This window comes from Mizuhopecten yessoensis, unplaced genomic scaffold, assembly GCF_002113885.1.
Source record: "Mizuhopecten yessoensis strain PY_sf001 unplaced genomic scaffold, ASM211388v2 scaffold3431, whole genome shotgun sequence".
Classification (NCBI taxonomy): domain Eukaryota; kingdom Metazoa; phylum Mollusca; class Bivalvia; order Pectinida; family Pectinidae; genus Mizuhopecten; species Mizuhopecten yessoensis.
Genome location: NW_018405041.1, coordinates 223226 through 246676, shown reverse-complemented (window position 1 = coordinate 246676; position 23451 = coordinate 223226). Strand labels below are relative to the sequence as shown.

General features: G+C 38.8%; 1 protein-coding gene across 1 annotated transcript; it reads left to right on the top strand.

The window, feature by feature from the left end:
• Window positions 1-4570: 4570 nt before the first annotated feature.
• Window positions 4571-19811, top strand: LOC110447483 (NFX1-type zinc finger-containing protein 1-like). Its single transcript, XM_021493218.1, has 3 exons — window positions 4571-4715; window positions 10985-16584; window positions 17227-19811. The coding sequence occupies exons 2-3, from the start codon at window positions 11061-11063 to the stop codon at window positions 17421-17423; spliced, it is 5721 nt and encodes a 1906-aa protein (XP_021348893.1). The 5' UTR covers window positions 4571-4715; window positions 10985-11060; the 3' UTR covers window positions 17424-19811.
• The last annotated feature ends 3640 nt before the right edge of the window (window positions 19812-23451 follow it).

Sequence of the window (23451 nt, the reverse complement as noted above, 5' to 3'; positions counted from 1 at the left end):
GTCCACACGGCAAAGTTCAGTAGACAAAGAAGCATGAACGCTATTTTGTCTTAATCTAATAATAAAAAAACTATTTGAGGTAGTAAAATAAGTTTAACTCATAAAGATATTTTACGATTTAGCGAAGAAGATGGTTAGAACAGCAGTCTGAGGAGACGATCGTCCCTACTGATCTTTATGGAGAAATTGATGTGGAACTTGACGAGGTCAAAGACACCCTGCCGATTAGCTATGATAGTGATTTAGTTAACTAGACTGCTTAATGTAATGGATAGAATAAATATCGAACAGTAATAAGTTTTGTGGCACAAGTGTTTTTGAATATTTTAGACTTTTACATATCAAATTACATTTCATTGTTTAGTGGGAACATGAACAGTTGGAAGAAACAACACATTGTGTCACTGTTAAATCAGATAAACCCGATTTATGTAATAGAAATGAAATACACGTCATAATTCTGTGATGAATTTGACTCTAAACTAAGAAAATAACACTATCATACTAATAAAAGATTACAACATCATTTAATTTTCTATTATAATCTAGATATGCTGTGTAGGTCTTTGCCAAAACCTGTGCGTTTTTCGTATGCATTTTTGTAAATTTTCAAATAAAATGTACGATTGTTATCATTAGTGTTAAGTGTAGAGTGATATCGTTAATGAACAGTAACTTAACGTGGCAATCAACACTGCTGTGTATGTTAGTGGCGCTGCCTGGGCTGTGGAATGTTTTATGTTAGTGGCGCTGTCTAGGCTGTGAATGTTTTTTGTTCGTGGCGCTGCCTAGGCTGTGGAATGTTTTATGTTAGTGGCGCTGCCTAGGCTGTGTAATGTTTTATGTTAGTGGCGCTGTCCAGGCTGTGGAATGTTAGTGGCGCTGCCTAGGCTGTGGAATGTTTTATGTAAATGGCGCTGCCTAGGCTGTGGATTGTTTTATGTTAACGGCGCTGCCTAGGCTGTGGAATGTTTTATGTAAGTGGCGCTGCCTAGGCTGTGGATTGTTTTATGTTAGTGGCGCTGCCTAGGCTGTGTAATGTTTTATGTTAGTGGCGCTGTCCAGGCTGTGGAATGTTAGAGGCGCTGCCTAGGGTGTGGAATGTTTTATGTTAGTGGCGCTGCCTTGGCTGTGGAATGTTTTATGTTAGTGGCGCTGCCTAAGCTGTGGAATTTTTTATGTCAATGGCGCTGCCTAGGCTGTGAATGTTTTATGTTAGTGGCGCTGCCTAGACTGTGGAATGTTTTATGTTAGTGGCGCTGCCTAGGCTGTTGAATGTTTTATGTTAGCGGCGCTGCCTAGGCTGTGGAATGTTTTAAGTTAGTGGCACTGTCTAGGCTGTGGAATGTTTTATGTTAGTGACGCTGCCTAAGCTGTGGAATTTTTTATGTCAATGGCGCTGCCTAGGCTGTGAATGTTTTATGTTAGTGGCGCTGCCTAGGCTGTGGATTATTTTATGTTAGTGGCGCTGCCTGGGCTGTGGAATGTTTTATGTTAGTGGCGCTGCCTAGGCTGTTGAATGTTTTATGTTAGCGGCGCTGCCTAGGCTGTGGAATGTTTTAAGTTAGTGGCACTGTCTAGGCTGTGGAATGATTTATGTTAGTGACGCTGCCTAAGCTGTGGAATGTTTTATGTCAATGGCGCTGCCTAGGCTGTGAATGTTTTATGTTAGTGGCGCTGCCTAGGCTGTGGAATGTTTTTTGTTAGTGGCGCTGCCTAGGCTGTGAAATGTTTTATGTTAGTGGCGCTGGCTAGGCTGTGGAATGTTTTATGTTAGTGACGCTGCCTAGGCTGTGGAATTTTTTATGTCAATGGCGCTGCCTAGGCTGTGAATGTTTTATGTTAGTGGCGCTGCCTAGACTGTGGAATGTTTTATGTTAGTGACGCCGCCTAGGCTGTGGAATGTTTTATGTTAGTGGCGCTGCATAGGCTGTGAAATGTTTTATGTTAGTGGCGCTGGCTAGGCTGTGGAATGTTTTATGTTAGTGACGCTGCCTAGGCTGTGGAATTTTTTATGTCAATGGCGCTGCCTAGGCTGTGAATGTTTTATGTTAGTGGCGCTGCCTAGGCTGTTGAATGTTTTATGTTAGCGGCGCTGCCTAGGCTGTGGAATGTTTTAAGTTAGTGGCACTGTCTAGGCTGTGGAATGTTTTATGTTAGTGGTGCCGCCTAGGCTGTGGAATGTTTTATGTTAGTGGCGCTGCCTAGGCTGTGGAATGTTTTATGTTAGTGGCGCCGACTAGGCTGTGGAATGTTTTATGTTAGTGGCGCTGCCTAGGCTGTGGAATGTTTTATGTTAGTGGCGCTGCCTAGGCTGTGAAATGTTTTATGTTAGTGGCGCTGCCTAGGCTGTGGAATGTTTTATGTTAGTGACGCCGCCTAGGCTGTGAATGTTTTATGGAGGGCCTACAAACCCACGAGTGTCAATACCCATTACGATTTTTATTTTAGAAATGTAGATGATGATATTGTAATTTATGAATCAGTCGTTGGGTATTTATCTGAAAATACATGTTTATGTAAGGTTTTTGTAATACATATTCAAATCGACGAAGTCTTTGCTGTTTTGTTTTAAAAAAAAAAAATGTTTCGAAATGCATGTTGTTCTAAAAACAATACAATATTGAAAATCCTAGTTCGTTGTCAACACTTTCAAGAAGGCACGGTAGTGCCGGGCTCGTGACCGAAGGGTGGCGGGTTTCGAATCACGACACGGCGCTGTGTTGTCTCTTTGAGCAAGATACTTTGCTCAGCTTGTTCCAGTCTACTCAACTGTAAATGAGGACGTGGTTGGGCAGTGCTAGAATTGTAGAAAGCTAGCTGTGAGCGCCGAAATGGCAGCACCGGCTGTAGGCTCCCCAGTGAGTTGAGAAAGATATTGGCTGGTTGCAAAGGCCCTATAACCACGGAAAATAATTTGTGAACCGCTTTGAGACGACCTACCAACTAGATTGTGATAAAGCGGTATATAAGAACCTCGAATTATTATTATTATAAGAAAACAAGGGATTGCATGGACAGCCATTAAATGTCAGTTTACGATGTTTACACCGATTGTTCCATATATATCCAAGACTGTTTTATATATCAACAGTTCTGTAGCCAAATGAATGTTTCCTAATATCTAATTTATAATGTTTTTTCTTTGTTTCTTGTGTATGCCCTCTTGTTCTAGATGCTGAAACGTAATCAAAGATACAGAATACAAGTACTATCATTCATTAATGCGAAAATCTGGTGATGGCATCATCATCATAAAAACAAAAATATACATTTTTTTGTATACACATTTTGTTAGGAAGTTATATTATTTAGAAGAAAAATAAATAATGGAACGAAAACATAATGTATTGTATTCCCTACCCGAACCAGTTGTGCACGCAGGTGCGGGAATCGATTGGTTCAACGTCTCTGAAATATAACGTCATTATATCTCGGACATGACCAAGACTACTACTAGTAAGTGCAACGTACATACAGTAGCCTTGCTCAAGTCTGATACTCATTTTTATCATAAGGGACTTGGTTTAAGATTTTGTGTCGCTGTCTGTCCAGTTTGCTCCTTATATTTCCGTTCTCTCCTTCATTGAAGTCTTCTATTCTAATTCACTTGTTAAGTTTTTTCATGTAGGTCTCAGGTAATGGATAATTATATATATCAAAATACAAAAAGAAATGAATGGAAAGAATGTAATCCAAACATTATTCAATATTGTGATGTGATATTTGAATTTTCATAAATTGGGTCAAAGTGGGCAGTTTCCACCCAAACCCACCCAACCTGGATATTTATGCTTAAAATTATCTTTAGCTTCTATCTCCCCAACCCCTCCCTCCCATCATTCCTAGACCCAGGTTTTCATATGCCCTCCAATGCACCCACACTCCTATGTTCTATGAGCAAATACGGTGGTCCGTCACGTGATTTATTACGTGTACCAGCTGGTTTTACACTTTTGGAATACAAAATATACACAATCTACATAACATTACAATCTTGTGAGGATTTTCATTATGCGTCACAGGGTCATTTCGGAAAAACCAAATAACGAAAGTGAAAGTAGAATAATGTTCAAAGAATACGATGTACAACATATATGTGCTGTGAGGTAGCGGTTAGTCCGTGTGTGGCATTTTTATTTATGACCGTTAATTATCAGTTATGTCTTATAGTGTATTGCGCACGGAAGATAGCAAAACACAAATAATAGAACAATAAAAACGGCTTTAATTGAGGAGAGTTTCTCTTCTCGTTCTAAGGACCTCAATCGATCATTTACGCTATACAATATATTTCAAAATAAAAGATCATAATTGTTCATACATCTTTCAAATCTATTTCTGGTAGTGCATTCTGATAGTATCGTTATAACAGAAAAAATATTCAAACGATTTTAGTTAAATTCACATAATGTTACTCCAGCTAGGCTGAAAGCAGACAGCATAATATTAACACTGTGACCATATGACGTCATTTAGTGTCGGGAAAAGAAACTGAAAGTAAAAAAACTTGAATGTTATCGAAAGTGAAAGTAGGTGAGCGCTAGGATTCCACGAAGTATATGTGTGTACACGTAACAACTGTTGCGCAGACATTACCGATGTTTGTCTGCGCGGGAAAACCCCAGATAACGATATTAGCCACACAGACGACAGAAAATATAGCTATTGAGACGGGCGTGTTGGAAGATCGTTCATTGATTCTACCGACACAGGTACGTATTACAACTCTTTACTGTCGCCATCATCATCATCACATTCGTCGTCGTCGTCGTCATCATCATCATCGATATAAAGATAGGGTATATATATATGTACTGTCTCATCGGTTTATGAACAACTCAACGATAGCTACGTGGTTTTAGCTAGCGCTGTGTTTAACTTCCACTATCTCTCAAGCCATGTATTGTATTATTCATGATGCAAATTATTACACGATATGAACCCTAACCCTAATGCAAGGTGATTTCGATAGTGTGAAGAATTTCAATAGAAGTGATTCGTTCGCTCGAAATATCGGAACTGTCCAAAGACTGTCGGGACAAACAGTATCTTTACAGGTACCTTATCTGGAATATAAAGTGCTTGGCTTACCATTACGTCATCTTTGATTTACACAAGGAAATGGTAATTTGTTACAGTTTTATTTGGACCTGAACTTAGGTGTTCAGAGTATGTATTATTACACTTTTAGGGGTTTAGATCAACTTTCAGAAAGAAAGAAAACCCTCTAATGATGATTATCGAAAGTTCATCTAAACCCCTAAAACTTGTAATAGAATTGTCAACACCTCAGTTTAGGTCAAAAGTAGCAAATTCTCAAGTCCCTGTGTCGATTTGTACACCAGCAAACGTCGGCAGGCTAAACCTGCGAGTTTCAACTTTATAAATACCAATTAGACAGATCTAAAGCCTATGTTAAATTATTGTCAATAATTACGTCCGTATTTGTGTCTTTGGTAGTATTTTGTTCTGATTGCCCATTCTATATACTTATGTATCAAGTATAGGATACTCTTCCTACATGTATGTGTATAATAAACGCTCCGTTGTGTTGACTTCGTGATATGACTGAACGCTTGTGAGGTGACGTTATGGTGTATTTTTAGAATTTAACTGCAGCATATACAATGCAGTGTACACGGCTATGTTCTCTTATCAGAGGAAATAAAGAATGTCTGTCTGTGTGTCTTTCTTTCAGAACTTATGTTATGCTTAGAACCATTAGATTTATAAGCTACTAGCCTGCGCCTCTGATTCAACTAAAAAGTAACAGAGCTACATGTAAAACTACAATAAGTATACAGTTTAATACTTCGATATAATGCCCATTGTTCCATTTCACACTTCGCGTACTGCCAACATATTTCAAGGCCCTTTCTCTTTTTCTTCTGTATCTCCTTATAACTTTCCCTCAACTGATCGCCAAACCCCTTGTTAATGCCGAAGCCTATCTGGACAAATTGTGGCAGTGTAACGAGTGCGTAAGTCTGTGACGTCATGTACTTGTCCTATGCGTCAGTGACGTCACAATTGAAACAATTGAAACTTACAACCAATCACAGGGCTGATAGGTCATATTGCACAGGTTAATGGGCAAACGAATATGACATGGGTATATTCACTGGATAACACAGTACACTATGTGATAGATCTATTTATATAGATACAGTTGTTTATAACATGGTAACCTCTTTAATGATATCCATCCAACACGTTTCTAAATGCTTTGATAATGTATATATATCTGTGTGTGCATTTCACGTATAATAACATCATTTACGGGGCACTGCAACTGTTTTGGAGAATGGTCATATTTATATACGTATGCTTTACACATATAACACACAGGGACACGTTATGTGTGTTATAGTAACAAATTATCAGGTCCCTGTGATGTCATACAGCTGAAAAACAATCATACGCCGATAACGAAACCACACATAGCTCAACGTACTGATGTTACCATAGGATATATATATATATATATATATATATGCGAGATTATTGGCTTATGGCAAAAGGACACTGGTACACGATACGTGCACGTATGTATACATGCCCTAACATCTAGGCGCTATCCGATTGTATTCATACAGGTGTGAATTTTAGATTCGTGATAAGCACACGTAATTGTATGTGTGTATTGGGGGGTTCATTATTGACGTATACATGTGTGTATGTGTTTCGTTCTAATTGCCTGATACATTGTCTGAGTAAAACATCTAGGTGTGTTGGTAATTGAAGGTTGATTTCTGTCTAAGCTAGGTATATGTATGGAGATAGGAAATTGTAACAGGGGCATTGTGTATGAGGAGATAATTTATATAAGGGGGTATGGTATATAAGGAGGTATGGTATATTAGGAAGTATTGAGTATGTGGGGGCACTTAACATGTAAATGAGATTTTTTAAATGACGGGGTATGATATATGAAGGGGTATTGTGTATAGGGGTATAGTGCATGAGGGGGTATGATGTATGAAGGGGTATGGTACATGAGGGGGTATGGTGTATGAAGGGGTATGGTGTATGAGGGGGTATGGTGTATGAAGGGGTAAGGTGTATGAAAGGTATGGGGTATGATGTATGAGGGGTATGATGTATGAGGAGTTATGGGGTATGAGGGGTAATGGTGTATAAAGGGGTATGGTGTATGAGGGGTTATGGTGTATGAAGGGGTATGGCCTATAAAGGGGTATGGTTGTGAGAGGGATTATTGTGTAAGGGGACGGGTTATTGTGTATTAGGGGTATGGTGTGTGAGGTGGTATTTTATATGAGGGGGAATGGTGTATGAGGGGATATGGTATATGATGTTGTTAGGTGTCTGATAAAGAAGGAGGTATTTTGTCTAAGAAGGTAAAGTATGGTATATGAAGGGTTTGTTATATAAGGGTATGTTATTTAAGGGGGTATGGTATATGAGAAGGTATGGTGCATGAGAAGATGTGTTATATATGAGAGTGTATGGTGTATGAGGTGATGTGTTATATGAGGAGGTATGGTGTATAAGGAGATGTGTTAAATAAGGATGTATGGGGAGATGTGTTAAATAAGGATGTATGGTGTATGAGGAGATGTGTTATATGATGGGGTTATGGTGTATGAGGAGATGTGTTATATGAGGGGGTTATGGTGTATGAGGAGATGTGTAAAATAAGGATGTATGGTGTATGAGGAGATGTGTTATATGAGGGGGTTATGGTGTATGAGGAGATGTGTTAAATGATGGTGTATGAGGAGATGTGTTCTATTAGGGGTTTTGGTGTATGAGAAGATGTGTTATATGAGGGGGCATGGTGTATGAGGAGATGTGTTATATGAGGTTGTATGGTGTATTAGGAGCTGTTATATGAGGGGGTTTGGTGTATGAGGAAATGTGTTATATGAGGATTTATGGTGTATGAGAAGATGTGTTATATGAGGGTGTATGGTGTATGAGACGATGTGTTATATGAGTGTGTATAATGTATGAGGAGATTGTTATATGAGGGCGTATGGTGTTTGAGCAGATGTGTTATATGAGAAGGTATGGTGTATGAGGCGATGTGTTATATGAGAGGGTATGAGGGGATGTGTTATATGAGGGGCTTTGGTGTATCACTATGAGGAGATGTGTTATATGAGGGTGTATGGTGTGTGAGGAGATTTATTATATAAGGAGGTATGGTGTAATATGAGATGTGTTATATGAGGATGTATGGTGTATGAGGAGGTTGTTATAGGAGGGGGCATGGTGTATAGAAGCATGTTTTATATGAGAAGGTATGGTTTATGAGGAGATGTGTTATATGAGGATGTATTGTGTATGAAGTGAAGTGTTATATGATGGCGTACGGTGTTTGAGCAGATGTGTTATATGAGAAGGTATGTTGTATGAGGAGATGTGTTATTTGAGGGGGTATGGTGTATAAGGAGATGTGTTATATGAGGATGTATGAGGGGATGTGTTATATGAGGGGGTATAGATAGATGTGTTATATGAGGGGGTAAGAGGGGATGTGTTATATAAGGGGGTATGAGGAGATGTGTTATATAAGGGGATTTTGTGTATGAGGAAATGTGTTATATGAAGGGGGTATGGTGTGTGAAGGGATGTGTTATATGAGGGAATATTGTGTATGATGTGATGTTTGATATGAGGATGTATGGTGTATGAGGAGATGTGTTATATCGGGGGGGGGGGGGGGGGGGGGGGGGNTATGAGGAGATGTTTTATATGAGGAGGTATGTTGTAAGAGGAGATGTGTTAAATGAGGGTGTATGGTGTATGAGGAGATGTGTTATGAGAGGGTGTATGGTTTTTGAGGAGATGTGTTATATATGAGGGAGTATGGTGTATGAGGAGATGTTTTATATGAGGAGGTATGTTGTAAGAGGAGATGTGTTAAATGAGGGTGTATGGTGTATGAGGAGATGTGTTATGAGAGGGTGTATGGTTTTTGAGGAGATGTGTTATATATGAGGGAGTATGGTGTATGAGGGGATGTGTTAAATGAGGGTGTATGGTGTATGAGGAGATTTGTTATGAGAGGGTGTATGGTGTATGAGGGAATGTGTCATATATGAGGGAGTATGGTGTTAGAGGAGATGTGTTATATGAAAGGGTATTTTGTATGATGAGATATGGTATATGAGGGTGGATGGTGTTTGATGAGATGTGTTATATGAGGAGGTATGGTGTATGAGGAGTTGTGTTATATGAGGGGGTATGGTGTATGAGAAGGTATGGTGTATGAGGAGATGTGTTATATGAGGTGATTTGGTGTATGAGGAGATGTGTTAAATGAGGATGTATGTTGTATGAGGAGATTTGTTATGAGAGGGTGTATGGTGTATGAGGGGATGTGTCATATATGAGGGAGTATGGTGTTTGAGGAGATGTGTTACATGAGGAGGTATGGTGTATGAGGAGTTGTGTTATATCAGGGGTTTTGGTGTATCAGTATGACGAGATGTGTTATATGAGGGTGTATGTTGTATGAGGAGATGTGTTATATGATGTGATTTGGTGTATGAGGAGATGTGTTAAATGAGGATGTATGTTGTATGAGGAGATTTGTTATGAGAGGGTGTATGGTGTATGAGGGGATGTGTCATATATGAGGGAGTATGGTGTTTGAGGAGATGTGTTATATGAAAGGGTATTTTGTATGATGAGATATGGTATATGAGGGTGGATGGTGTTTGATGAGATGTGTTATATGAGGAGGTATGGTGTATGAGGAGTTGTGTTATATGAGGGGGTATAGTGTATGAGGGGATGTGTTATATGAGGGGGTATGGTGTTTGAGGAGGTGTGTTATATGAGGGTGTATAATGTATAAGGGGATGTATTACATGAGGAGATGTGTTATATGACGAGGTATGGTGTATGAGGAGTTGTGTTATATGAGGGGGTATGGTGTTTGAGTAGGTGTGTTATATGAGGGGGTAAATTGTATAAGGGGATGTGTTATATGAGGAGATATGGTGTATGAGAAGGTATGTTATGTGAGGGGTTTTGTGTATGGGGAGTTGTGTTATATGAGGGGCTATGGTGTATGAGGCGATGTGATATATGAGGGGGTATGGTGTACGGGGAAAAGTGTTATAGGAGGAGTTATGGTCTAAGAGGAGATAAGGTCCTTATTTTAACCTGTAATCTCATCTTTTTAAAGACGAACACTTTGTTTTTTTGTGTTCTAGTACAAAGTCGGAGATTGCATGAAGTCTAGATTCAATGTAATTAGTTTTCAATTAAATGCTTATGACACAGTCTTACTGTAAAGAACAAACACGCTTAATTTTGTGTGGGTAATATAATAGAGCATATGTATCATAATTGTATGTTCATGTAAATGATGAGTGTATATAAGGCCCTTTTTTGGGTCACGTTATATTCGGATTTTCACTTCCTTAATTTGTTTAAAGAAGTCCCATTGTATGACATGCGGAAAAACTAAGGTAAAACTTTGACCGAAAGTGGGTTTCTGGCGGTACCAAAAGGGTAGGATAAATCACAAATATAGTTTGCTGGTTTCAAAATGAGCTCAAAAACCAAAATTATACCATTTCTGTTTTTGAAAACATGTATAAATTAGACAAGCATTTGTAACAGAATGAAAAATAACAAATTCAATCGTCACTTAGAGATTGTTAAATAAAACGAAGGATTAAGTCAGGGGGGTCTTTTTCGGTCATTTTCAATTGAAAAGTAATTTGTTTTCTCGATAATTTCCTTTCTAATAAATATTAAATATTTTGACTTGAAATTTACAACTTCACTCATTTAAGTAGACTTATATAAATTGCGTATTGACTACATACTTTCCTTTTGTTTTATACTGAGTTATGGCTTATGATGTTACATTGCGTGTTGTTAATGTCTGTTCGTGTAAATTTGGTGTTTGTACGCAACATGTTATATCTCTTATGAAAATGCAACCAAGTGCAAGGAAACTTTTTACCAAAAATGCGTTCTTGTATTGATGTACTTTCAGACGGAGAAACCAAGATGATTCACATCTTCACGATAAAACGTACGTAAGCCTTTAATCATCAGTAGTGTTTTGAGGAATGGACGAGGACAGAGGAGAAAGGCGTAGAGGTGGACACAGAGGGGGAAGAGCAGGAAGAGGAGGAGGAAGAGGAGGAGGAAGAGGGGGAGCAGATGGTAGAGGAGGTGGTCGTAGAGGTGATGGGGGAGGCGGGGAAGAAGGAGGCGGCAGAGGAGAACGACGGCGAGGTGGAGCACGAGGAGGAGGTCGTAATGACGGTCAGGGTAGAGCTCCGCGTCCGTGGAAAACTCGCCTAGGCTTTAGGAAACTTACCGAGTTACAACATAAGGAGCCTTCTGATATTCTTATATCAATAGCTTACTCCGACAGTGGCCTCCAAGAGGGATTGAATGACGCTACACTCAACGGGGACTTTGTCACACTGTTCCTAAGGTGTATAGCTAAGGCCTGTCAGTGTCAGTCCGCTCCGGCAAAGATCATACAGCTTCTGACTCTGATACACAATTCTACTTTCATTAATACCACACTTCCAGCTTTCATTACAAGAATGATGTTGGAACAATCTCCAAACAGACAACGAGAATTCAAAGAGCCTCTTCACGACTCCATATGTATCATTTCAGAGATCGCCCGTCGGAGTCCTAGCTCAATAACATCTGTCTTTGGTGTAATTGGGATTCTGGATACCGTTTTAAAAACACTTCGAGCGACGACCGAAATCATAGACGATGATTTGTTAAAGGCTTTTGATGATTGTTGCACGCTGAAAGACCAAATGCTTGAGGAAGTGCAGAAAAGATCAAGAAGGAAAGAAGGAACTGCTGTGAGACATGATGAGGACGAACCTCCGGATAACTTTCGTGAAATTTCCGTGTTCCCTGAAAAATCTGATATTCAGATGGAAGAAGGTCCGTTTCTGCGTAGGAACATCAGAGAAGGAGCTTTCAAAGACCTTGCCCATTACCTCGACGTCCAGTTCAGACTCCTGCGGGAGGACTTTGTGGGACCTCTACGAGAGGGAATCATTGGCTATATAACAGCAGTACAGACTGGAAAAGAAAAACGTTCAAACGAAATGCGTGTTTATCATGACGTCCAGGTGATATGCCCGATCGGAACTAATAATGGGCTGTGTCATCGAATCTGTTTCGACGTCAGCAGAATGCAGAATGTGAACTGGGAGTCGAGTAAGCGTCTCATTTTCGGTTCTTTGATTTGTCTCTCAAGTGATAACTTTAAAACGTTATTGTTCGCAACCGTCGCTGAGCGAGACGCCAAAAAACTCAAAGAAGGAATTTTGGACATTAAATTTGAAGGCATGAGTAGGAGAACTTTCAATTTGGATTTCAACAAGAAATATGTCATGGCAGAAACGGTTGCATATTTTGAAGCTTATCGACACGTCCTTAAAGGCCTTCAAAACATCAATGAAGGCGATCTTCCATTTGAAAAGTACATAATTAAATGCAACACTAAAATGCAAGCTCCCCTTTACCTCAGGCAAAACCAAGATGCAAAACTGGACTTGCGACCGCTCGTAGATGATCATTTTATATTAAGGCAACAGGCACTTCCACCTCTGGCTAAAGAATTCAGTGACAAAGCGGCCGTCGCGAGGTCGGTAGAACCTAAGGGTGTGTGGCCTAGCTCGGAGCTGTTACATCTTGATCGATCTCAGTTTCGTGCTGTTAAGCGAGCACTTACCAGTGAGTTTGTCCTCACCCAGGGTCCTCCAGGAACAGGCAAAACCTATATCGGACTTAAGATAGTGAAAGCTCTCCTCCACAACCACGCCCTTTGGAACACCAATCTCGAAACACAAGAGCCAGACTGCAGGCCGATGCTTGTAGTCTGCTATACTAACCATGCTCTTGATCAGTTCATCGAAGGCATAAGCTCGTTCTTCAAAGGATCCATACTAAGAGTCGGTGGAAGGAGTTCCAGTGAAGCCATGAAACAGTTCAATTTGAACAGTATGCGCACCCGAATGCGGGAGAAACGAGAGGTACCAGAGGAAATACACCGTGGAAGGATGAACGCAAGGAGCGAAATGAAAGACCTCCAAGAAGCAATAAACCGTATATCGGGTTCCTTAGAAATTGCTAGCCGAGAGCTTTTAAACGAAGATGTGCTAGAATCGTTCATGGGGAGATTTTACGCAGAGATCGTTGATACAGAACACATGTTCAACTATTTCGACGAAGGGTTTTCAACTCAACCAAGAAAGAAACACGCTGCTGTATTGGACTGGCTCAGTATCGATACCCTTGCATTTGGCGAAAATGAGCAGAACGCAGATTGGAGGGGTGAAGAAGGCCAAGATGCTTTTGTTGCTGCTGCTGCCGCAGCAAACGTAGAAGTCCAACATCAACCGCAAGGTGGGGCACAATTAAACGCCCACGCTATGGTATTACCTGTAGCTCAAGACGATGGAAACGAAGAGGAGGAAGAGTTCGTCGATGTTTTGGATGAAGTAGATGCTATGATCGCTCAGAGGGAAATCGATGAAGATCTCGACGATGTTTATGACACAGAAATGGAAAAGGCGGAACTTGTGATGCTGAAGATAAACTTGAACAAGAACACTGTAGCATTGAATGTAACCAACTTGGATGAAAAGGACGAAAACCGAAATAATGGTTGGCAGATGACAAAAAAGCAAAAGAAAAATCTGAAAAAACGATTACGAAGAGAGCTCGTATCATTAGACAGAATGGATGAAACGGAAATCGACACGATTTATGACGTTTGGCAGTTGAGCCTGAAAGACAGATGGCGACTATACAGGTATTGGATTAACCAGTTCTCAGTTAAGATGAGGGAGAGAATCAGAGAAAAAGTTCAAGAATACCAATCTGCATGCGATCAGCACCGAGAGATTTTAATGCATGAGGACAAGGGAATTATCAGACGGGCGACCGTGGTCGGAATGACAACCACTGGGGCAGCAAAGTACCAGACAGTCTTGCAGGAAATTGGTCCAAGAGTGATCGTTGTAGAGGAGGCAGCAGAGGTGTTGGAAGCGCATGTAGTCACAACACTCAGCAGACACTGCCAACATCTGATCCTCATCGGAGACCACAAACAACTCAGGCCAAATCCAACAGTCTACAAACTCGCTAAAGATTACAATTTAGACCTGTCCTTGTTTGAAAGGATGATAAAAAATGACATTAAGCTTGATTGCCTTGGACTTCAACACAGGATGCGCCCGGAAATTTCAAAGATCATGACGTTGATATACCCGGAGTTGCAAGATCACAGCATTGTAAAGACGTACGATAAAGTCAAGGGGGTTACATCCAATGCTTTCTTCATAAACCACAGTTTTCAAGAACAAGAAGATAACGACCTGAAGAGTCACTCAAACAGTCATGAAGCCAAGTACATTGCTGGTCTCTGCAAGTACTTCCTGCTACAAGGTTACGAACCAGAGCAGATCACCATCCTCACGCTCTACTCTGGACAGCTGTTTACCATTAAAAAGGAAATGCCAAAGCAAACATTCAGTGGCGTTCACATTACCGTTGTCGACAACTTTCAAGGGGAAGAAAATGACATTGTTCTACTGTCACTTGTCAGGAGTAACAATAACGGAAAAATAGGATTTTTGAAAATCGACAATCGAGTTTGTGTTGCATTGTCTCGGGCTAAAAAGGGCATGTTTGTTATAGGAAACATGGATATGATGGCACAAGGAAGCAAGCTTTGGAAGAACATTGTTTCTCATGCACAGAAAGAGAGGATGATCGGAGAAGGTCTAAGACTTGTTTGTCAAAATCACCCAGAAGACAATGGACTCATAGCCAAAGTACCTGGGGATTTCCGAAAAGCTCCTGAGGGTGGATGTATGAAGCCATGCCAGTTCCGTCTTGAATGTGGCCATACCTGCAGTATGGTCTGTCACGTACTAGACCAAAAGCATGAAAAAGTTCAATGCAGAAAACGTTGTGAGCGTAAGATTTGCACTAACGGTCATAAATGCAAAAAGATGTGCTACCAAAAGTGTGGTGAATGTCCAATTCTTATGCCGAAAAAGATACCGCAATGTGGTCACACACAGGACGTTCCTTGTCAAATCGATCCTAACTACTTCCGCTGTGAAGAAAGGTGTGAAGAAAACTTACCGTGTGGACACCGATGTGCAGAGGCATGTGGAGAGGATCATACAACAGAGTGTCAGAAACTTGTTCTTAAGTCCTGGCCATCTTGTAGACACGCTGGAATGGTAAAATGCTCAGAAAAAGTCACGAAAGAGTGCGTTGAAGAATGTCAAGATATCTTGGGATGTGAACATCTTTGTTCTGGAAGCTGTGGGTCATGCCTGATGGGAAGACTTCACAAAGCCTGTACAATGTCATGTGGCCGAACCTTAATTTGTGGTCACGAGTGCGCGGATCGATGTTCTAGATGCCCACCATGCAAAAGAGTTTGTGAAAATCGCTGCATTCACAGTAAATGCCAGAATCGTTGTGGGGAACCATGCGCACCTTGTAACGAGAGGTGTGAATGGACATGTAAGCACTATACCTGCATGAATTTGTGTAATGAACCGTGCGAGCGTCCCCGATGCAACCAACCGTGCAAGAAGAGACTCGAATGCAATCATAATTGCATAGGAATGTGTGGAGAAAAATGCCCTTCACTTTGCAGAGTTTGTCACAGAGATGTTGTGACAGAAATACTTTTCGGAGATGAAGATGAACCTGATGCGAGATTTTTACAACTAGAGGACTGTGGCCATATTATCGAAGTCCATGCCATGGACACCTATATGGACCAAGCTTCTACTGATGAGCAGAATGAAATTTTGGTAAAAGGATGTCCAAAATGCAAAACACCGGTTCGCAAAAATTTGCGATATGGAAATATAATAAAGCAGACTTTGAGGAATATCGAGCAAGTCAAACGAAAACTACTCGGCGACGAACAAAGAATAAAAGTTCTTTTAGATGAAATCCCAGATGAAATATCCGAATTGGGACCAACGGATAGCATTATCATGATGAAAAAGTTCAAAGCGATACTAGAAGAGAAAGACATTCCAAGTCACAACCGCATCAAGCAACATTTAATCGGCAAACTCTGTGAAGAAACTCTAGTTACCGTCCAGAATCAGACAGCTTTCCTCAAACGACTAAATGATCTTGGAAGAAAATACAGGGACACAGTGCCATCTTCAGATTTGGATGCCGTATTTGAACAAGCAAAGGACCATATAGGCCGACTTAGGCTATGGATACTCAAACAAAGGACGTACTTCACACAACAGGAAACTACTGACGTTGTCGATGAAATACGTAGGCTAACACTCCTTAGAAACTTTCTCCTGTATAAAACACAAATTAGAAATAGGAACGTTGCATTGGACGACGACTTAAAGAGAAGAATGCAGGTGGCAGAAAAGATGCTTACCGATGGAATGAAGTTCACTGAGCCAAAGCAGAAGAAAGTTAAACACACCTTAAAGATGCTTGAAGAAGTCGTCCCTAAAACAGGGCTTGGGATTACAGAAGAGGAACGGATGCAAATCAATAAGGCTATGGGTATGGGGGCAGGACACTGGTTTAAATGTCCAAATGGTAAATATCTATCAAACTCTTTAAAATTGGTTAAGTAGTGATCTTTCAAAGCAAGGTAAATATTGGGGATTTTTTTTACATATGGATATATATAATAAAAAAGATCCAATGTCAATGTGAAGTAGGTAATTATAGAAAAAATAGATCTAAAGACCGACTTAAAAAATAGCTGCATTCACCCTTCACAGGACTCTTCAGATGTATTTTCAAAGCACAACATCATGACGTCACAATTACATGTCATCACACAATAATAGCAACATGACGATATAATATATGCAAGATTGATGGCGCAAAAAAAGACTGTGGCCTGTTGGGATTAGTTTTGATATTTTGATTAAAAAGTCTTCTTTCTTTTCTCTTTTGTACATTGTGACGTCACGTTACTATTGTAGTGTGATGGCAGATAATTTGGACGTCACGGTGTTGCCCTTTTGAAATAAACTTGAATGGACATGCAATTTTTTATTTTACATATATATTACGTGAAGTCGTCTGGTGCCAAAGGCAATACAACTGTTACAACAAATATAACCTTTGTCACGGAATTCGCTTCATATTTATCATTTTACATCGGCAGTTGCATGTATTTTTTTCATTTGTATAATAGCATGCTATAATAGGGTTTTTATTTCATTACAGGACACGTGTACGCTATTGGAGACTGTGGTGGTGCAACGACGCAGGGGACCTGCCCAGAATGCAAAGCGACTATTGGAGGTGGTTCCCACACACTGCGGTCGGACAACGCATTTGCGCCTGAAATGGACGGCGCAGCTGCGCCAGCGTGGCCTACTGCACTGATTCACAATATTGAGAATTTCCGGTTAGACCAATGAAGTGTTTTGACAAAAAAAGACGGAGATATATACTGACATTGAAAGTACCATTACATCATAGACAGAAATATTGTTTTATATGTATTCACTATGTCAACGACTCCAGATTCCTTTCCATTGAGGGTTATCAATATTTTGTTTTACTGATTTTGAATATATATCCCAGAAAATAAATCAATAGTATAATGTTGACATTTATTTGCTTTGAAGAGCCATGTATAGAATATGTTATCATTTCGCATTTATTCTTTCATTACTGATCACTTATTAGGTTTTTTTTATATATCTTCTCGTTTTCACAATGTGAAATACATCACTCAAAAAATATAAATGACTTTAACCAAATGGCAAAGAATGACGTCATATCCTTATTATTCGTAGTTACTTCTATATTGCTGGATTTTTTTTTAATTATATTTTCCAACATTTTATGACATAAACATATACATACAATGTACATGGACGTCTATAATCGCCTTTACATAATGTACATACGCTCACGTATCAGTATTCGTCATACAAATATATTAAAAAATAAGTATACATTCACATTTTTGATATGAAAAAAAACTTCCAGATATTATTGTCCTGGAATATAACTGGAATTAAATAGCTTTATTAGATGTACTTTTTTCGAATAAGCTGAATTGACTTTTGCATGCGTTATCTAAAATTGTTTTCAATTTTTTTTTAATTTTCTTTTTGCATATGACTGAATAGCATATTTTTTGTGATGTTATTGTTATCTGATATATGGGATTTTTGTGTGTGTTTTACCTACTACGGTTAAAGAGGAATGAAATTTGTACCCAGATGTATATAGCGAAAATATTGTAATGTTTGTATAATCAAACCCGTATACTAAAACCACGTTTGGGAAAGCCAACTGGTTATTAAGTGTATGTATGTGTTTTTTAAATTGTGTATGTAAGTTAACAAGAGTATTGTAATTGGGCGTTTTATAAGCGGCGTCATACATCCAAAGTCTCTGAGGATCGTGGTCTCTTATGAGCAGATTTGATTGAAATACTGTATGTAACACGTTACACTGTATTCATACAAATTCATTGCTTATTGAAAATATTACTTGATTTTTTATTTTATATGAAACTATAAAAAAAGTTTTTTTTCGTAAATCATGTACGAATGTGGCTTAGTGAGTTGTATTTAGCGGTTTATAGTCGAGACACCGGTGAAACAGACGTTTTCGAAAGTTCGCAACATAAGTTTTAAATTCCTGTTTGTGTTAAAAACAAACCTAGCCTTTAAGGCTATTTAGTTTGCCATATACGTGCTGAAGTATACAATCGTGATTACTTTCATAAATCTCGTATAAAAGCTAATATCAGATTATGTTTATCACATAACAAAATATCGATAAATGTCTTCAAGCCTTTTGTCGTCATTATGACATCACAATTTTTTTTTATATAAACTCAGTGATGCATTGAAGTTGTGACGTCACCCTATTACGTGTACAATGGGAAACTCCTGTCAATCTCAGCTCCACAACGTATTATTAAGCTTGCGTTTAAAACACAAGTTTCTGAGCTGATTTTTCATTCTTGTTTTAAATAACTTTGCTCATTATGTCTTATGTTGAATTACCGTGCATCCAAATGTGATAAAATAATCACTATATAACCAGAATGTGTATTTTGAATGTGTATATTTTTTTTTATTTTTTTTCAACCTGCAGATACGTTTTTTTTTAATTATATATCGTTTAAATCACATTCTCAATAGAAAGATTTGCTATTTTTTCATTATGTTTCTCACTAATTTTGAAATACGGAGTTGCGAGCCGTGAATTTTCTAGGCACCAAAAAACTAAGTGAACTATTTGTAAGTGTAAGATCATTGTAAATATGACAAAGACTACTGAGGCTATTAATCAAGTCTAAACTACAAGATATGCCATAGATAAATTGATTTATTAACACAACGTTAAACGTCTCATATAGTTTTATCAGATGATAACCTAAGCATAACATTTTATCGTTTTGAAGCGCTATCTATATGGTTTGTATACCTTTATAAATCCTGACACATACCCACTGAACCATAAAGTCAATCTTTGAAGCGTAACGTTTTATCATTCAAGCTTACTGTACAGAGCTTTAATGATACTGTTTGCAATAATTGACATAACAATGTAAACTTTTGACCTCCCCTTAATTTGATTTTTGAATAACTAGCACAGTATGACCAGGACCTCCATTGACCAGGTAGCTCGTTGGTTAGAGCGACGGTGTAACAATCTGAGGTCCTGGGTTAGAATCCAAGTCTTGCCTCGCTGAATAGCACGGAACGATAGTCTAGTGGTAGGACGCCGGGCTCGTGACCGAAGGGGTGCGGGTTCGAGTCACGGCAAGGCACTGTGTTGTATCTTTGAGCAAGATACTTTGCTCCACTTGTTCCAGTCTACTCAGCTGTAAATGAGTACGTGGTTGGGCAGTGCTAGAATTGTTGAATGCTAGCAGTGAGCGCCTAAATGGCAGCACCGGTAGTACGCTCCCCAGGGAGTTGAGAAAGATATTGGAAGTTAGCAAAGGCGGATAATAATTTGTAAACCGCTTTGAGACAACCTACGATCTAGGTCGTGATAAAGCGGTATATAAGAACCTGGAATTATTATAATTATTACTATTAATATGTACTATCAAAACACTGTTGCAAATTATATTTATATAGATACATTTTATTTCATCTTTAATAGTTTTGTCATAAATGTCCCGCGAGGTTTGGGTTTCTTTTCATAAACTGTCAAACCAATGGTAGTTACGATTGTTGGAAGTGGCAATGGGATCCTTAACATTTAAAATAAGAAAACCTATGACATCGTAGATATTGTATAAGTTCACTGATATGTATCACTAATTATTGTCTGTACCATAAGAACTTGCTTATCTAAAGCTTAAACACATTTTTACAGTGTAATTTAAGTTTTTGTATATAAATGAATCATGTCATGTAGTAATCATGACAATAAGATATTTGTTTGTCTCAATGCGACGTCACAGAAGTGATATGGGTGTAAGATAGACATTCCACGCTCCTCTATTTTATCCTTGGTACGTAGTTATGTCATATATGTACACGAATGAGAGAAAAGCTACACGTACCCAGGGAAAGACAACTCACTATTGCTATTATCCTGAACACGGCATAATAGCGTCATTATTTTCTGTTTAATGTGACATGGACCACGGTTGTGTCACGCATTTCACGTGTCGTTGTGATCGCGTTCACCATTAAATACTATTTTACTAAATACTGTTTTATGGAAAGTGTGGCAGAACCATAAAAGTTAACTCCTTGCTCTGTGATACAGGCAAAACAAATAGCCATAGGGTAAGTTTTGCTCTGTCCAATTAACAAAGACGAGTAAGTGACTCTATTAGTCTTACTCCCTGTTTTATTTTTTGATATTTACATGTCTATTTTGAGGTCATACCATTTTAGTGTAACAAGTGTTGCCATCTCCTGAATTTTGAGGAGTTACGCTCGCATTCGTTCTCTTCACCCTTAGAACATGTCATGACAAAATAGAAGGTCCGCGGTTTGCAATTTGAAGGTCTCATTATAAAAATAACTTTCTAAGTGATACTTTTCCTTTGAAGTTTGCATGAAAAGTGACACATTACTTAAAGCTGGTTAATTTTACCGTTACACTGCTGCGGGGTTCTATTGATGGACAGCAAAAGATTAGACTTATCTACTAGATATCATAAATGAGGCAGTGCATATGATCATCGTGTATATGATCATTGACGGTGTCATTTTTACCGAAAGTCGATCTTAACACTTAAAACATGTAAAATTACTCTGAACACCTTTGTTTAGGTCCATATATAGCTGTAACAAATTATCAGGTTCTTGTGGTCTTAATTACGTTTCAAGCCTACATTAATCTATAAAAAGATATACACATTTGCTTAAGACATTAACCAGATCAACAAAGATGTTTCACTGAATAAAGACTTAAAATGAGGTCAGATCATGGAAACTGAGCTAAGGCGAGGTAATGAATTCGTCTGATTGCGAATTCATTTTTTGGTAACTGAAATACCAAGTTTATTTTAGAGGTATATTCCATTATTCCAGTGCTTTATATAAGGTTTCAGGTATTATTATTTTCGTGAAAATATGATACATATTGTTGCAAAAATATGTGAACCGTTGCATTAAAACAATTTGATCAATTTAATGTGAATTGTGTTATTATTAAAGATATTCGGTATACCCGTACACTTTGGCCCTGTCAAAAATTCACCCTTCACTGGTAAAATCTGTCTTCGACCAGTCAAATATTCACCCTTCACTGGTAAAATCTGTATTCGCCCAGCCAAATATTCACCATTCACTGGTAAAATATGTATTCGCCAAGTCAAATATTCACCCTTCACTGGTAACATCTGTATTCGCCCAGTCAAATATTCACCCTTCACTGGTAACATCTCTATTCGCCCAGTCAAACATTCACCCTTCACTGGTAAAATATGTATTCGCCCAGTCAAATATTCACCCTTCACTGGTAAAATCTCTATTCGCCCAGTCAAACATTCACCCTTCACTGGTAAAATCTCTATTCGCCCAGTCAAATATTCACCCTTCACTGGTAAAATCTCTATTCGCCCAGTCAAATATTCACCCTTCACTGGTAAAATCTCTATTCGCCCAGTCAAATATTCACCCTTCACTGGTAAAATCTCTATTCGCCCAGTCAAATATTCACCCTTCACTGGTAAAATCTCTATTCGCCCAGTCAAATATTCACCCTTCACTGGTAAAATCTCTATTCGCCCAGTCAAATATTCACCCTTCACTGGTAAAATCTCTATTCGCCCAGTCAAATATTCACCCTTCACTGGTAAAATCTCTATTCGCCCTGTTAAATATGCACCCTTCACTGGTAAAATCTATATTCGCCTTTCACTGGTAAAATCTCTATTCGCCCAATCAAATATTCACCCTTCACTGGTAAAATCTCTATTCGCCCTGTTAAATATGCACCTTTTACTGGTAAAACCTCTATTCGCCCAGTCAAATATTCACCCTTCACTGGTAGAATCTCTATTCGCCCTTCACTGATAAAATCTCTATTCGCCCTGTTAAATATGCAATTTTTACTGGTAAAACCTCTATTCGTCCTGTTAAATATGCACCTTTTACTAGTAAAATCTCTATTCGCCCAGTCAAATATTCACCCTTCACTGGTAACATCTCTATTCGCCCTGTTAAATATGCACCCTTCACTGGTAAAATCTATATTCGCCTTTCACTGGTAAAATCTCTATTCGCCCAATCAAATATTCACCCTTCACTGGTAAAATCTCTATTCGCCCTGTTAAATATGCACCTTTTACTGGTAAAATCTCTATTCGCCCTGTTAAATATGCACCTTTTTTACTGGTAAAATCTCTATTCGCCCTGTTAAATATGCACCCTTCACTGGTAAAATCTGTAATCGCCCTGTGTACATTTCTCTCTCCACATGCGATTACTATAAAGAGTAAACGTTGTACTCGCTTGTATTCGCTTCAATTCCAGGATAAATTCGCCCTTCTTGCGGAGTGCAAAAAAGGCGAAAATTAACCTGCATCGGAAATGTCCTGATATATAGTATTTGCGCTCTAATAACAAACCAGATAATAACCGCAGGGACATATTATCTCTATATAAAACATACTAAAGTTTGGTCGACAGGACTTACATCAAAATGAAACCAGGCAACAAATCTTACATACAAACATAATTATCTCCAGTTTCATCTCCCTTAAACAACGTTGGATAGCATATTTAATAGTTTAGTTTAAACATATTTTATTGACAAGCAAAAGGATTGGGCACAAGTTCTTTAACTTAAATTAAGCCCTTTCCCAGCAAATTACAAGCATATATTTACAAGATGGCAGACTATTTCATTTTTAAATGTTTTAATTTATTTATAAATCGAAAGTAAGAGAGAGAGAGAGAGAGAGAGAGAGAGAGAGAGAGAGAGAGAGAGAGAGAGAGAGAGAGAGAG

Excerpts from the sequence above, each read along its gene's own strand:
- LOC110447483 (XM_021493218.1), top strand. The coding sequence starts at position 11,061 with ATGGACGAGGACAGAGGAGAAAGGCGTAGAGGTGGACACAGAGGGGGA. Across the intron at positions 16,585-17,226 it reads CTGGTTTAAATGTCCAAATG|GACACGTGTACGCTATTGGA; the intron begins GTAAATATCTAT and ends ATTTCATTACAG.